General features: G+C 33.5%; 2 protein-coding genes across 2 annotated transcripts in view; one reads left to right on the plus strand and one right to left on the minus strand.

Annotated features, from left to right (window-relative positions):
• Window positions 1-1,388: 1,388 nt before the first annotated feature.
• LOC123706036 lies at window positions 1,389-5,076 on the minus strand. The gene is made up of 3 exons (XM_045655163.1): window positions 4,979-5,076; window positions 3,527-4,832; window positions 1,389-3,376 (listed from the first exon to the last, which is right to left on the minus strand). The coding sequence occupies exons 1-3, from the start codon at window positions 5,046-5,048 to the stop codon at window positions 3,079-3,081; spliced, it is 1,674 nt and encodes a 557-aa protein (XP_045511119.1). The 5' UTR covers window positions 5,049-5,076; the 3' UTR covers window positions 1,389-3,078.
• An 8,460-nt stretch (window positions 5,077-13,536) lies between these two features.
• Window positions 13,537-14,574, plus strand: part of LOC123706483 (myosin-VIIa) — a 43,666-nt gene continuing 42,628 nt past the window's right edge. The window contains exon 1 of the mRNA XM_045655788.1: window positions 13,537-13,763. The gene's annotated coding sequence lies outside the window, so the exon portion shown is untranslated. The remainder of the gene's footprint in view (window positions 13,764-14,574) is intronic.

The following is a 14,574-nucleotide window of genomic DNA, read 5'->3' on the forward strand; positions in this document are numbered from 1 at the left end:
TATTTTTTCTATTCAAGGTTTCCATGTCTGGGCCGTGAAGAAAGGGAAAAATTATTTTTTTTTCTAAAAAAGGCTCAATTTGTAAGGAATAAAACTTCCCATAGCCCTGACTGAACCTAAAACACGAAAAAAATTAAATTATTCCATATGACGTCACTATTTACATCATCCTATATTATATGCCAGATATCGTTAGCCCCGCGTAGTAAAGTCAGTTTATACCTAAAATAAATATTAAGTAAGTACAAAGAAAATTTCAAGTCAACGTGCATGTAAGGAGTGGCACCCAATAAAATAGACAGAATGAAACAAAGTGTCACCTCTATAGCGGTGAGTCAGTGACATCGCATAATCTATGACTGTCTAGCCGTCATTCGCGCGCCCCGCGCCGCCGCGCTTGGCGCACAGATTTTGTTCGTGGTGTCTGCTCCATATCAATATTATCTCAATGATTTTTTTATTATTTTGCATTCTTAAATAGTCGCTATTTATATTATTTGATATTGATGTAAAATGTACATGGTCCAACGAATGTTTTAATGTATTTTTACGTTTATGGCTATATTATTATAATGTAAGACTGAATCTTTCAGGATAATAAATTATGAAAAGATCTTGAGTGTAGTCGTGTGTATCTCGTAGACGTATTAAATGTTAAAAAAAATATTTCTATGTTATAAATGTATTTCATTTTAAAACTTAAAATACCATTTGTTAGTTATAGATTTTTTGGTATAGCACATTTGTCTATATTTTGTAAAATCACACGCAACATTATTAATATTAAGAAAGCTTATCACATTTATTTTTATAGATTTGTTTTCACGAGATTTTATTTAAATTCGTACAATAATAGTTTTCACGTGGATGGTCTTCGACCGCCTCCTTGGTACAGTGGTTGACGCGTGAGCGTAGAACCGAGGGGTCCTGGGTTCGATTCCCGGTGAAGACGAAGAAAAAAAATGTCTCGGTCTGGCAGGACTCAGAAGGCTGATCACCTAATTGTCCCTAAAGAAAATCGATCAGTGAAACAGATGTATATATAACATCTCCCCTTACCACTCTAGGAGACATGGGACTTCACTTTTACATGGATGGTTGGAAAACGGTTTTTAACTATTATAATTTATGTACATCACGCTGTGGTAAAGACAATATTTGAAATAGTGGATAATGTATTATTTTTAATATAATGTCATATTTTAATTTTGAATGTTTCAACTTCATGAAATTTCCTAAAGTATTTTTATTTTTTATTGTTAGCATATATTTTGTTTTACATGTAAAGATCTCTTAAATGCTTGAAAATTGATGGTTACTTAATAAATAATGCAGTTTCTGTCAAAAGGAAACAGGGTTAAAGAATAAATTAAAACAAATTTAAAAATATAATTGAAATTTACTAGATTCTCTGAAATTAAATTATATAACCTTAAAAATAAATACTTTTCTCTAAATATTTTCTATTGAAGCGTTAAAAAAACTTATTTCGTAGTTATTTTGCGGGCAAATTGTCACTTTGTTCAATTCATGTAATAAATAACTTCAACTACGTAATGTTCTAGATCTAAATTTTAGACGAAATATACAAATTTTAGTCCCTGTATAAAGCATTCAATGAATGCCTATACATTTATTTTAAAAATTAGTGTATCCTCATAAATAAACAATACAAAAATTATAATTTTGTAGACAGCTTTTAACAACATAATTTTTAGGTCGATTACAAGAATATCAACTATCATCTGGTATGAAAACGTAATTAAATGAAACAGCCTTCAAAAAAGCCCCAGAAATATTAACATAAAAAAATCCTGAAACCTATATTTTTTATCTTTAATTGCTAAAAATGACGAAATAGTAACAAATCATTTGGCAACACTGCGTTACATAACTGGTCTATATTCTAACAAGATCTATATTACATATTAATAAATATAACATGGCATTTAATTAAGAAGTAGTTTATTATAGTAATTGCTACGTCAAGTCGAACGGTACGCGGCACATTTGAAGTTTTTATAAGTTCAATTAATATTTTATTTACTTCCGGCGTGGACCAATTATTAATCAGTGCTATAAAAATTGGTGTAATGGTTTCAATCTATTGCTATAATATTATATTTTGTGTACACACGGAAGGGTTCGATATAACTGCAAACTGTTAGAACAAATAAATCAACTTGAGTCAACGGTTGCTTTTTTTTTCAGGAAACTTGTTTTAATTTATGTAGTTAGTATTAGTGCTTTTTGAATATGTAAAATTTCAAGGAAATTCCTCTATTTAAATGGTTTCAAATTTCAATTCGCTTGGTAATCACAAAACTCATGGTCGGGATCATTCTTGAATTAGATGTGCGTTGCGTACAAATTAGTATGCCCATATTATGTATGTCAACAACACAGTATGAGACCTGCTTATGAGTATTGTTTTTTCAAGCGTAAGTTACTGTATTAGTTACAACATTGGAGTTAATTATAAATATATACATACATATTTAAATAGAGAAACTTGCTTTTATAAAAAACTATCGCCAAAATTATGTATAACGGGAAAGTGGTCTTAGCGAGACTAGTCTATTTGTAGTTTGGTAACATTGTATTTAAAAATATTTTATCATTGTGCTACTTATTAAAAATATTTATAATTTAAAAGTAGTATATTATACTATACTAATTCTTAAGTACGTTATGTAAGATTTTGTTGATTAAGGTTTGTATTAAAGATATATTTCTAAATAAATAAATTACGTTTATGTTATCAAAAGATTTTTTTTATTTGAGCTTATGCGTTTGTAACTTAAATTTATATAGCTATTGTAATTATTAGAAATAGTTATATATCTATATAGGATGCTTTAAGTTTTTATGCCAATAAAATAATGAGTAAAAAGCGCCTATCATTGCATACATCGAGGTAGATTGAAACATACTGCTAAAAGATAAGTTATGAATAATTCTATACTGTGATAAAGTGGTCTTTGTATTCACAGTCTTTTAATCAGGTACACCGTGGACTCCTTCCCTTAGCTCGAGTGGCTTAGCCATGATAAAATTGACCAATATTTACCGTTTGGTTCAATCAGGGCACACGTACTGTTCATTTGGGACGCAAATCTGTCCGTTGAAAACTTGGCCTATAGGGCAGGTGAGATATGTCCTTTGACCTCCTAAACAGAAGTAGTAATTCTTGCATTCGGTACCGGCGACGATAAAAAAACCGTTGTGTTCGCATGGTTTCCCGTGCTCTAGGTTCTCTCTCCGCGGCCCACCGCATTCGTGCCGCGTTGGTTCTACACACGCGTGACCATCGAATATTTTTCCTCCAAGACAGGACAAAGTTGCTAGACGATCTCCTCCCTCGCAGAAAAAGTATCTGAAATTGGGAGAATGGTAAAATGTCATTTTTTTTAATAATAAAAAAGTGATAAAAAATGTAGAGTTAAATGTTAAAGTTCAGTTATTGAATAGAGATAAATTTTGGATTTTGAATTAATTGATATGAATTTTTGTAAACATAAATTACCTATGACAATTAGAATCGATTTCTGCATGGTATCCATCACTGAGACCCGAACATGAATAGTCTTTAGATGGACATAGGTCAAGACGTTCTGGTATACAGGATTCTCCATCAAAAACATGTCCCGTTGGGCATGCGTACATCGCCTTTTCCCCGTTTATACATGCATAAAATGCCCGACAACTAGCATCTTTCGCTCTGTAGCGCCCATCCGAGCGGCCATAGCAAGAATCTCTTTCTAAATTTGGACATAGATGTTGTGAAGAAGGCACACATTTTACACCGTCATACACTTCACCAAACGGACACGCAAATAAAGTCTGCAGGGATCCCTCACAATGGTAATATTGGCTGCAGTTGGACTCCAGGTGTTGATAAGTTCCACTTGGCATACCTTGACAAAGTTTAGACACCTCGGGTCCTTTGCAATAAAAGCTGTTCTGTGATACACATTTCGCGCCATCGAAAACTTTTCCTTGATCACACATCCCTCGAGAGATTACTCTTCCTCGACGACAATCGTAATAAGATAAACAGCTTTTCCAATCTCTATATCGACCATCCTGACGGTTAAAGCAGGGACTTCTCGCTGGCGGTGGACAATAGGTCAATTCTGCGGGCTCACAACCCGATCCCGAAAATAAGAATCCAGGTTCACAGACCCCGCGTCCTATAACCCCATGCGCTTTACATACAAAGTACTCGCGACAGCCTGTCGATCGATCAGCGTAAGCACCGTCAGCTGCGCTCTGACACAGTGAAGCACATGCTTCATCCGAACAAAAGTCAGCATCTCCGACCGGTATGGGTATTGCTGTCGATCGTGGGGCTGGACAATCATTGGTGCAAAACCCTTGACAAGATTCCACTGACCTCACTTCCGATCCACGACAATGCAATATCCGTCGACAGTCATTAGACGAATCAGGATATTTGCCGTTAGGTAAACCGGCACAGACGGGTTCGTAACATGTACCTGCGCCTCGCGAGCACGCCTGGCGATCTGTATCGAACCAAGACCCAGATGGGCAGGTGTGATCTGTGACTGTGCCATTCTCACATCGATAGTAATGGCGACATGCAGTCGTTGGTGTCGTATACGCGAACGTGTCTCCGGGTGCGCAAATGCGCTGTACACAAGTGCGACTCGGGCTCATTATACACGCACCTGCAACTTCACTGAACACTCTTCCAGGGGCACAAGTGTATCGTCCTTTCACTTTTCCATTTAAACACCGCACATATTTTTCACAATCTGAATCGTAGTCGGCGTACAGCCCATCTTTAACGCATGAAATTTTTTCCTCATCTGTAAATGAAAATAAAAATTAAATTCATCTATTTATTTCCAAACGTATATGTAAATAAAAATGTGATGTAATATTGATCGTTATCTTTCATAATATTATAATGAACCTCGAAAAGGCGCATAACAGGTATCGCTGAATCACTTACGTGTGTAAGCTGCGAGGAGCAAAAGCACAGCGAGGCTGGTGCGGCAGCGGGCAGGCGCTCGCGCAGACATTTCGGCTGCGACTGATCGGAGCGCCGGCCGCCAGCAGCAGCCGCAGCCCGCAGTGGCACGCGGCGTGACGCAAACCCTCGCGATCCGCATATAGGGTTCCTTGACATTCGCACTCGAGCCTGCGCCGTAACCTGATCCCTGCGGCCCGGATGCAACCTACGAGTTAGGAATCTAGACACGCCTCGCTCTGCGAAGCTTTCGAGGCTCCTTGTTGAGATTTTCGTGTGACCGTGAACTTTTTATCTTCGTATTATGTAACTAATGTGGAACCGCTACCGAGTGAAAGGATTTGCTGAGACTTCCGTTTTATGATATTTCAGTATTACCATTCTAAGTACATAGGTACTCGGGTTATCGATATACCTAATCGCTGACTCGACTGTTCCGTAATCATAGTCGTGGGAAAACGGTGCAAAAAATAAATGGAAAAGATAATATCGAAACGTCATATACTCGGTATTAAAGCAGAATCTCCGAGAATTTGTATCTATGAGTGCTTCCATGGGACTCTTTAGTTTAATGACTAACAATTTTCTTCATATCTTTGCATGTTTTGTTCAGATTAATTAAAAGTTAGTTACACCTACACAAACACTTCCATTTCTGCACTTTTAAGTGTACCTACCATTAGATATGCATTTCTGTCATGAGACATTACTTATTCATTAGAAATCATATCAAGACAATTTTCTATAAATTAACACATTTGCTTATTTAAATTATAACATCATTCCTTAAATTCCTACAATAAAAATTATTATGAAATTATACATGGCTAGGCTATTGGCGTGTAATCTGATACCAGAGATCAGTGGAATGTTGAAAATTCTCACGTTATTATTATTAAAAATTTCAAATGGCAAAATCTTGTTAATTTTCGTAAATTCCAGATTTGTAATCGACACCCTCGAACGTTTAAATTATGCAAAGAATGTGATCCGTCAAAATGACGAGTCAAAAAGTCCACTGAACTGGCAGCTCTCTACAGGGGGCTTCAATAAACGATTTTATTGTATCTACTCTGTACTGCTAAAAGCCTAACGCTAGTTCCGCAACCAAGTCATGTTGAAATTGACTTGCATATTAAATTTAAATGTTTCAAAATGTTAAAGACAACAACAAAGTTTGAACGATTGTTATTTATTAAATTTAACAATTGATAAACTTCAACAACATCCTGGTAGTACGCGGCCTAGGTCAACATTTTAATAAGTAGGTAACGTCTAAATTTAAATATGGTATGTTTGAACTTATTCAAATGAATTGTAGTAAATACCAAATACACAACTACAAATTACGAAGCATATAGTTTATGTTTATTTTGTGTTCATATATGTAGATGTAAATTTATACGGTTTATCCGGTTGTCTTATTACCAAAAAATAATATAAAAATAACGTTTATTAGTCACTGCAAAAACCTAGCTACATGTAAAGAAAATTACACAGTTCGTCAATTCCATTCTCATTACGTTGTGGAAAATAATAGTGAAGAAAAAATAATCGCGTCATTTAACCGCAGCAATTTAGCCAACATTCAGATAAAAGCAAATAAATGTTGGCGGAACTCGTGCGAGAGTCATCTTCTCATATGGAACGCTCTAAAAAGCCAATTACAGACTTAAATAAATATAATCGATCAACGATAATTTTGTTGGGAATTCCATATGTAGAAATTCGGAATGGGTAATAATTTGCGCCTTTATAAATATTTAATTTACTAACGATTTTAAATTAGGCGAACACGAATTTTATCATTTTCCTATCTAATATATAAACACGTGTATTGCATATTATTATCTAACAATAAGCAGAATACATAAGACATAAGTACATTAAATATATTACGTCGAACGTGCAGATAGTTAGGTACCTACTTCTTTACATGCTTGTCCAACGTAGTGCTCGAACAATTATTACCCAAAAGGATACGTAGGTATAACATACGAGAAACGTATGATAGAGTATTTAACGTATATTTCTACTTTTTACAAAAATATATGCAAGTTATGAAAAAATGTTCATGTATGGGGTAAAACTAACTCCTGTGTCCACGAGATCGTATAGTTGACATAAATTTGTACTATCAAATTATGACTATTTAGTCTGTCCATAATTAATATACCTCTGTTTTACGCGTTTATTCTTCGTCAGTCGTCACATACGTTTTATACTAGTCAGTAGTCACCAGTGTGGTTGTTTATTTCAAACTACGTTGACATACAGTAATAATATTTAAATCAAATCAAATCAAATCAATCATGGTCTATATTCACATAACGCAGTAATAAATCAAACGAGGATAATGGGCAACAATTGGCATAAACGTTCAATGAATTATTCAATAATTGGAACCAATAATTAATTTTTATAGTATAAAGCGAATTTAATTTAAATATACTTATAATGGCGTGTTTTGTTACTATATTTCAATGTATTGTTTTTACGAGTATTGTCATTTTCTTTTTTCTGCACTAAAGTTCTGCTACAAAGGAGAAGTTAATTCTAAATGTAGGTTTTGAAAGAATACTGTAGTACCTATCCATATAAAATTAATGTTACCCTGCATGTAATATCGCAAAAAGAACGGCGAATACAATGGTATGTCATATTGAATTCAAGAGACGAATTTAAAGAAAGTCTAATTTGTGCCATTCACTTCCTCATTACGATTTCGCATGGAGGTGTCAATTAGCCCTGACATGAACATGAATGTAGTTGGACATGGCTCAGCAACACACGGTGACCAGATCACGTCTAATCACTGGCACAAGGTCGTTCAACTCACGTATATCATGCTGATCATAACAATATGATCATGTTTTTATTGGTATTTAGCTCTCCATTACAAGAACCGTACCGTTTGCACTGTCGGGTAGGTCGTATGAAAGTCAAGGGTTTAATGATCATTAGCTTTTTGTTGGCGAAAGATTGTGCACCTACATTAAAGTTTGATGACACCGAAAATATAACTTCTATAGTAACTTTGCCTGTTCGTAGGGGCAAATCTTCTAATTCGACCATTAATAGTATTCCACTAACAGAAAGCTACTTACGCTGTTCACGAGTGAAATATTTTTTCTTTGCCCAAATCCGAGACAAACAGGCCAGTTTAGTCTAAAGAAAAGTTCCTACCTTATTACGGGATCAGATTACTTAAAGCTGTTGTCCAATTATTTTATTGACTCGACTCTTACATTATATCTTGGATAGTTTAAGTTTCATCTAACTCATGCTGAATACTGACGTATAAGGTTGTATCACCTCAATTATTTCAATTTTCCTCATACGGTTCAATATCCGCTTCATTTGTACTGTTGATTGGTCACGGGGCACTTGAAGAGTTGTTTGATATGGAAAACATATCGTATCAGATCGAAGATATAATCGGTATACTAGATCAGCCGAATTATCGCGGATGTATTGTTTTTATGCGCATTCCTAACTCATAAATATTGATGGACGCGGTTCCGCGCTTCGATAATTTTTCTCATCCGGGTTAAATGATGCCTCAAGGACATTTTTCGAAGAAAGGAATTCGAAATTTCTGTTTTATCATAATCTATAGATTTATGATTTGATATATTTTTTGTTAATGCTAATTTAGAATGTTATCTCTATAAAGACATCTTTTCAAACTTTTTGCAATAAACGATAGAAAAAAAGGTGGAATCAAAATAATACCTATTAAATTGTCTAACTTGATATCACGAATACAATTCGAACTTATTTTTTAAACTTTTTATTATAAAACACACTTATTAAAAGGTTAAAATGTTAAATAAGTTAGGTGTTTTTCGACAAGATGACCGCAAGCGGATGTTGGCAAAGTTCGCAGGCTAGCGTCGCGCTGTCTACTAAATATTTATAGTGTGACAAGAAACAAGATTCAATTTATTCAGAACCACTATTGATGCGATTTTATTAGCTTATATTCGATGTTATATTGGATGAAATCTGATAAAAATCTGAGCTTTAATTATTTCAATATTCAAACCTAAAATAAAATTTGAATTTTTATCGTCGTTTTTATTTTTAATTATTACCTATCGATGTTGCGTATAAATTGTAATTGCGATGTAAACCTGAGACATTAAAAATATTTTGTTGGTTAAAAATCAATGATTTAATCACACTATCAATTTAAATTACATAACATGTATTATTCATGTGTCATTATTAAAATCGTAGCTATGTAGAGCAATAGGCTACCCGCCATAGAAGAAGGAATATTGTAAAACTATTCCATTTTCTTCCTATACCTAACTAGGTAGTATGGAGGGTATAAGCTTAAGCAAACATCGGATTCAAAGGTATAAAGAAAAGTTTGACATCTGCTGATTTAACTGTAGCAAAAATTCTAAAATAATACTTCAAGATGATGCTTTACTAATTCGGTAGATAAGCCACTGGTTACTGTTTAGGTGCAATATGGCTGAACAATTGACAGACATGCCGGTAGCCCATCACTTAAATGTTAATTCAGATACCTACACGAGTATAGGCAATCCAAATGCGAGGACAGGACCTCTTGCCAAACATTTGGATAACACGTCCTTATAACTTCTCGCCACAAAGTCACAGATTGCTAAATAGCTACTTACAAAATGCCTTACAGATTTAATATACATATGTATGTAGTTATTATTATATTTTTACATATGTACATGCAGCTATATATTTAAAGCACAATTATGTACATACATTATCGTTCATATGATTATGCAATCGTTTACAATGTTTATAGCTTAATTAAACTTTATAATTGACCGATTTAAAAAAAATTCTCGTTTGTATAAACATATTGCAATACAATATTTTGATTGAGTATGCCTAAGTATATACTTTTTAAAATAATTATATATATCTTATATATAGGTAATTATGTAAAGTAACCGATTTGGTAGAAATGTAGCGTTATAATGTGCCTATGTAAATCCGGGCCGCTAAACAGGCAACGGACTTAAAATAGCATTTATGTAAAACGTCTATGTTTCTTGATATTTAATTATAACATTAGATCCTAGCTACATATTTGGATACGAGAATGTGAGATGCGTGCTAAGCGGAACTCTACTACCATAAAGCGATGTGCAAGCGCTGTTGGTATATAGTTTTTAACTGAGTTATTTCTTCAAGCGCTTAAATAGCTTTGTAATAGCGGAGCGTGCATGGCGATTCATTGTCGTGGTATTTCTACTGTTTCTTGGTTCATTGCCATTGATATTACCTTGTTAGATAATCAGCTAAACAAGAAAGTTCACATCCGTATTCTATTGTCCTGTATCATGAGATAACTTACCGTTAGATTATAGAGCTGGGCTTAAATATACGGTACAATATCAATACACGTCTTAACGAATAATTAACGACGTATTCTCATAGTTTAAAATATTAAACCTAACTATAAGATCAGAAGATTTGAGAAATTGTATTTGAAGATTTGAGAAATTGTATTTGAAGATTTGAGAAATTGTATTTGAAGATTTGAGAAATTGTATTTGGTTATATTGGAAGTTCTAATGACAGTTTTCAAAACGGATTGCACATCATTTGTATCTTATTTGTATATTTTTTCTTACAGTTGCGTTCGGGGTTCGAATCATACATCCACCCACAAGGGATTGTGTGGAGTTAGGTATATTTTTATTTATTTATTCATTTATATGCAAGCATACAAACTTTAATTAAGGTATCCGGCTAACATTGTAAGTTTTACATGACTGTAAATAATAAAGACAACATAGTTTTACACGGGTCAATACTATTTGAACAGGTGCACATAAAGATTTTATTATAAAATAATATATCTTAGCCCATGCGGATGTGCGGCGAAGTATGCATAATTACGAAGATATTATTATCAACAGAGCTTTATTATATGACGCATTCAAATTGATTTGTTTATAATCAGATCTAAAATATTGTATACTGGTTAATTTTATTCTATTTTCCTTTTATACACGCATCGAATAGGCTCGTTTATAGGTATCAATTACTATGTGTCCCTAGAGGGATGATTGGAACTTATAACTTAAAATATATTGTTTTATTTAGGTATTTGCTTACTTATAACACCTTAGTTGGATGTACTTACCATAACAGGAGAACATTAACATAGTTTCTATAAGATGTTTTCAATATTATTCTTGGCAATATAACATTATAATTGTATCACTATAATAGGGATCGTTTTCTGAACATAAAACTCTTTAAAATATTCGCTGTTGATTTTATCTGTGATTAGAGACAGAGTTGAAAAATATATCTGGTTGATTGATATCTTGTGGTTGCGTACATTTATTTCTTCAGCTATTTATCAATAATATGTTTCAATAACAATAGGAGTATCGTGTTAAGATCTTGACACTGTTACATAACCTCAACCCTGTTTGTCCTCAAGTAACAACTTCATACATTAATATGTATTGCATTAATCTGCATAAGGACCATATGTTTCATGACTAATCGTTCGAGGGAACAAAAATATTTGACTCGTCTCGCTTTTCCAGTTTTACAAGGAAAGCAGCTTGACTCTTGAGATAAAAAAGATGTACGTTGTTTTCTTTTTAACAGATAAGTAAGTAGGTAGCTATTTTCAGACTAGAACGCTTTGTAAGTTTTTATTTCAAACATATGAACTTGGAATTATTTGTATGGACTTTGTAATTATTATCATGTATTCTCTCGAGCGACGAACCCATATTAGTATCTATATGTACCTACAGTCTACACGAATTAAATTGCATACGACCTTAGCCATAAACGATTACTAAATGTATGGTAATAACTTCGCAATACAAACACTATTTACATATGAAAAGATTTTTAAATAAAACGTTCTTAGATAAATTCGTCGTATCCTGTTTCGAACTAATGATTTGGTTTTTTTAGCTTGGTGTGTAACATAAATTAGTCAATATTTAACATGCTAAGTTAGATTTTAATATTCTATTAATATTTATTTTATTGCTATTATTGATCTTCAGTGAGATTGCGTTATATGGTAGATAGAGGTTAAGGCATTTTGTACAAAAAGTATTTTTTAAATGAAACTTTTCGCAACAGGTAACTATGATATATTTTTATATTTTTGTATATAAAGTACATCAAGAGAAGTAGGTAATATGACTATGAAAAATATATTTGGCGAAAGCGACTCAAAACTATCTTCTCGCATTTCGCGAATTAAATAAATATTTAGTTACAGTTTAACTTGTTTTGAATTTACTGAAGTAAAACTAGGTACCTATATCAAATTGCACAATAATTAGAATTCAGAATCAAGCATACCTACATAGAATACAATAGCTGGAGTAAAATACATATCAATACGTATTATTTTATATGTTCTGTGGTATGTATCTTACGGTTAATATATCCTCTCCAAGTATATAATTTGCAAACATTGTCAATGCTAATCAATCTTTAACACGGATGTGTACAAATAAGCGACTGGGACAATTCCGCACGTCACATATAACTTATGTTAATACTGATTGACCACGTGGCATGACAATTATTACCTTATAGACAATGACTATATAAGTAAACGATTTATCGTTTTAAATATTGCGTTACGTATAATAATATGCCATGTTGAAATAAGCGCCCTCTAACGGCGCGAGATAGTACCTCTTGTATACTTTGTTCGCAGCCTTAAAGGCTTTGAAGGTTTGAATCTGTGTTATAGATCATTGATCTATCATTTGTTTTTGTCATATGCATTGTTAAAAATTTCATTTCCGAATTCTGTATTCATGACAAACGAAATTAAATTAAAATAGTCGTAATCCGAATATATCGTTGTTTGTTACTAATATAATTACATTTGATAAGACATATTTATAACGTCCGATACGATATTGGTTTCGATTTGCACTCATTGTTGCCATATTTTCATTCAAGTCGTTACTACTTTAAATTGTTAAAAAAGTACCTACAATACATTTTTTACAAACCATTTTTACACAATCTCAGTAGTCAGTACTCTGTCACATACATATGGAAGACAATTTTTATTGTGCACGTATTTTGCATTTGTTTAACATCACATATTTTATATTAGGTATATGTGAACCAACATAAAATTTGGTAAGTATGCATTTTAAAATTTACTTTTATATATGAGACCACAGACAGTTGCTTAATATATAAATAAAATATTGGACAGAAAAGTTCCATACAAATTACCAAATAATAATATCGTATCGGCCAGGTTAAATGCGCTTGCACGTTGTAATTAATGATTTTTTCACTAGATGGCGTTAACTTTGTCGGTAAAGCAGATTAAGGCTTTTGCGTCAAGTTGTACATGAAAACTGTCTAAGCTAGGTGGTCTGAGCATAAATTTTACTGATTCTTATTTCTTTTTAATAAACATTTATAGAATGAAATATAAATAAGCGGTGTTTAATTAAGTTTAGAATTGTGTGAGGTTGTGTGAGGGATTATACAGGTGGGCGTCGGTAAAACAGTCGCCCCGGTCCGGTGGACCGACAGTCGACACGCAAGCCATACAGGTAGGTTAACATTTACGGTCTGTCGCATTTCGTGGTCCCGTGCGAACTGTCGCGGCCCTTACGTGCTATTATCGCGAAATGCCCGAAGTTTTGTGACCTGTGAACCTGTGTGTGTGATCACAAGTGTCTATACTAAGTGTGTGTGATATGACGAGCTCCAGTGCTGGCGCCTGATCGAGAAGCAGATCATAACGGTAAATATTTAGTTGACTATGACCTGCCTCTGTTTACAGTCAGTCAGGTGACTGAAACTATCGTGTGTACATAATCTGGTTTTAATCCCTTACAAAGATATAATTCTAGTTTATTCTTAGCGTCGGAATGCAATCCACGTAGCGTTGTTTACTCAGAGATTTTAACACCTTTACATGTTGTACCGCTTAGTCAACAGTTTCCATAGAAATGTGTGATTTGACGTGTTATATTGTGCGGGCGATACGAAATTTACCGTTGCTAAGCGAGGATTGAAGAATTTGTCTAATCTTGGTGCTTTACCCGGCTAAGAATCTTATTAGAATTTTAACGAAGAATTCCATCAGTAGTATAGTACCCACATTTGTTTCATAATCGCATTTCATCGCATAATAACATTCTTGGGAAGGAATGTAAAGTGCATCGTTAATAAGCACGTTTCCGTATTGTAACACTTTAAACACTATTCAACATGTTATGTCACTAAAAAGCTATCGCTTTAACAGCTAATCTATCTTATGTTTATAACACAAAATTTAAATCTAGAAACAATCAACCAATATTGAATTGTGCCCAAAGTTGGCTGGGCTAGCTCTACTGTGAGGAACAACTCGAAAAGTACCTACGCAACTCGTAAGGAAATTTGGAAAACTATTCAATTAAACGATAACAAACTCTTTTTCACATACACATATAACCCAAACTATATAATATGACACAAAATATAGGTTCACATGCGTCTGTTAATGCATCATTTGAATACTTTTATGATCTTTTGTGAGGGTTATAGGTACTCGAGTTGTAGGAAAAAGC

Source organism: Colias croceus, chromosome 3 (assembly GCF_905220415.1).
Source record: "Colias croceus chromosome 3, ilColCroc2.1".
Taxonomy (NCBI): Eukaryota; Metazoa; Arthropoda; class Insecta; order Lepidoptera; family Pieridae; genus Colias; species Colias croceus.

What these genes read in the sequence shown, in the direction of transcription:
- LOC123706036 (XM_045655163.1), bottom strand. Translation starts at nt 5,048, where the DNA reads ATGTCTGCGCGAGCGCCTGCCCGCTGCCGCACCAGCCTCGCTGTGCTT. An exon ending in GCTCCTCGCAGCTTACACAC is followed by an intron (nt 4,833 to 4,978) that starts GTAAGTGATTCA and finishes TTTCATTTACAG; the next exon opens with ATGAGGAAAAAATTTCATGC. An exon ending in ATCGATTCTAATTGTCATAG is followed by an intron (nt 3,377 to 3,526) that starts GTAATTTATGTT and finishes TCCCAATTTCAG; the next exon opens with ATACTTTTTCTGCGAGGGAG.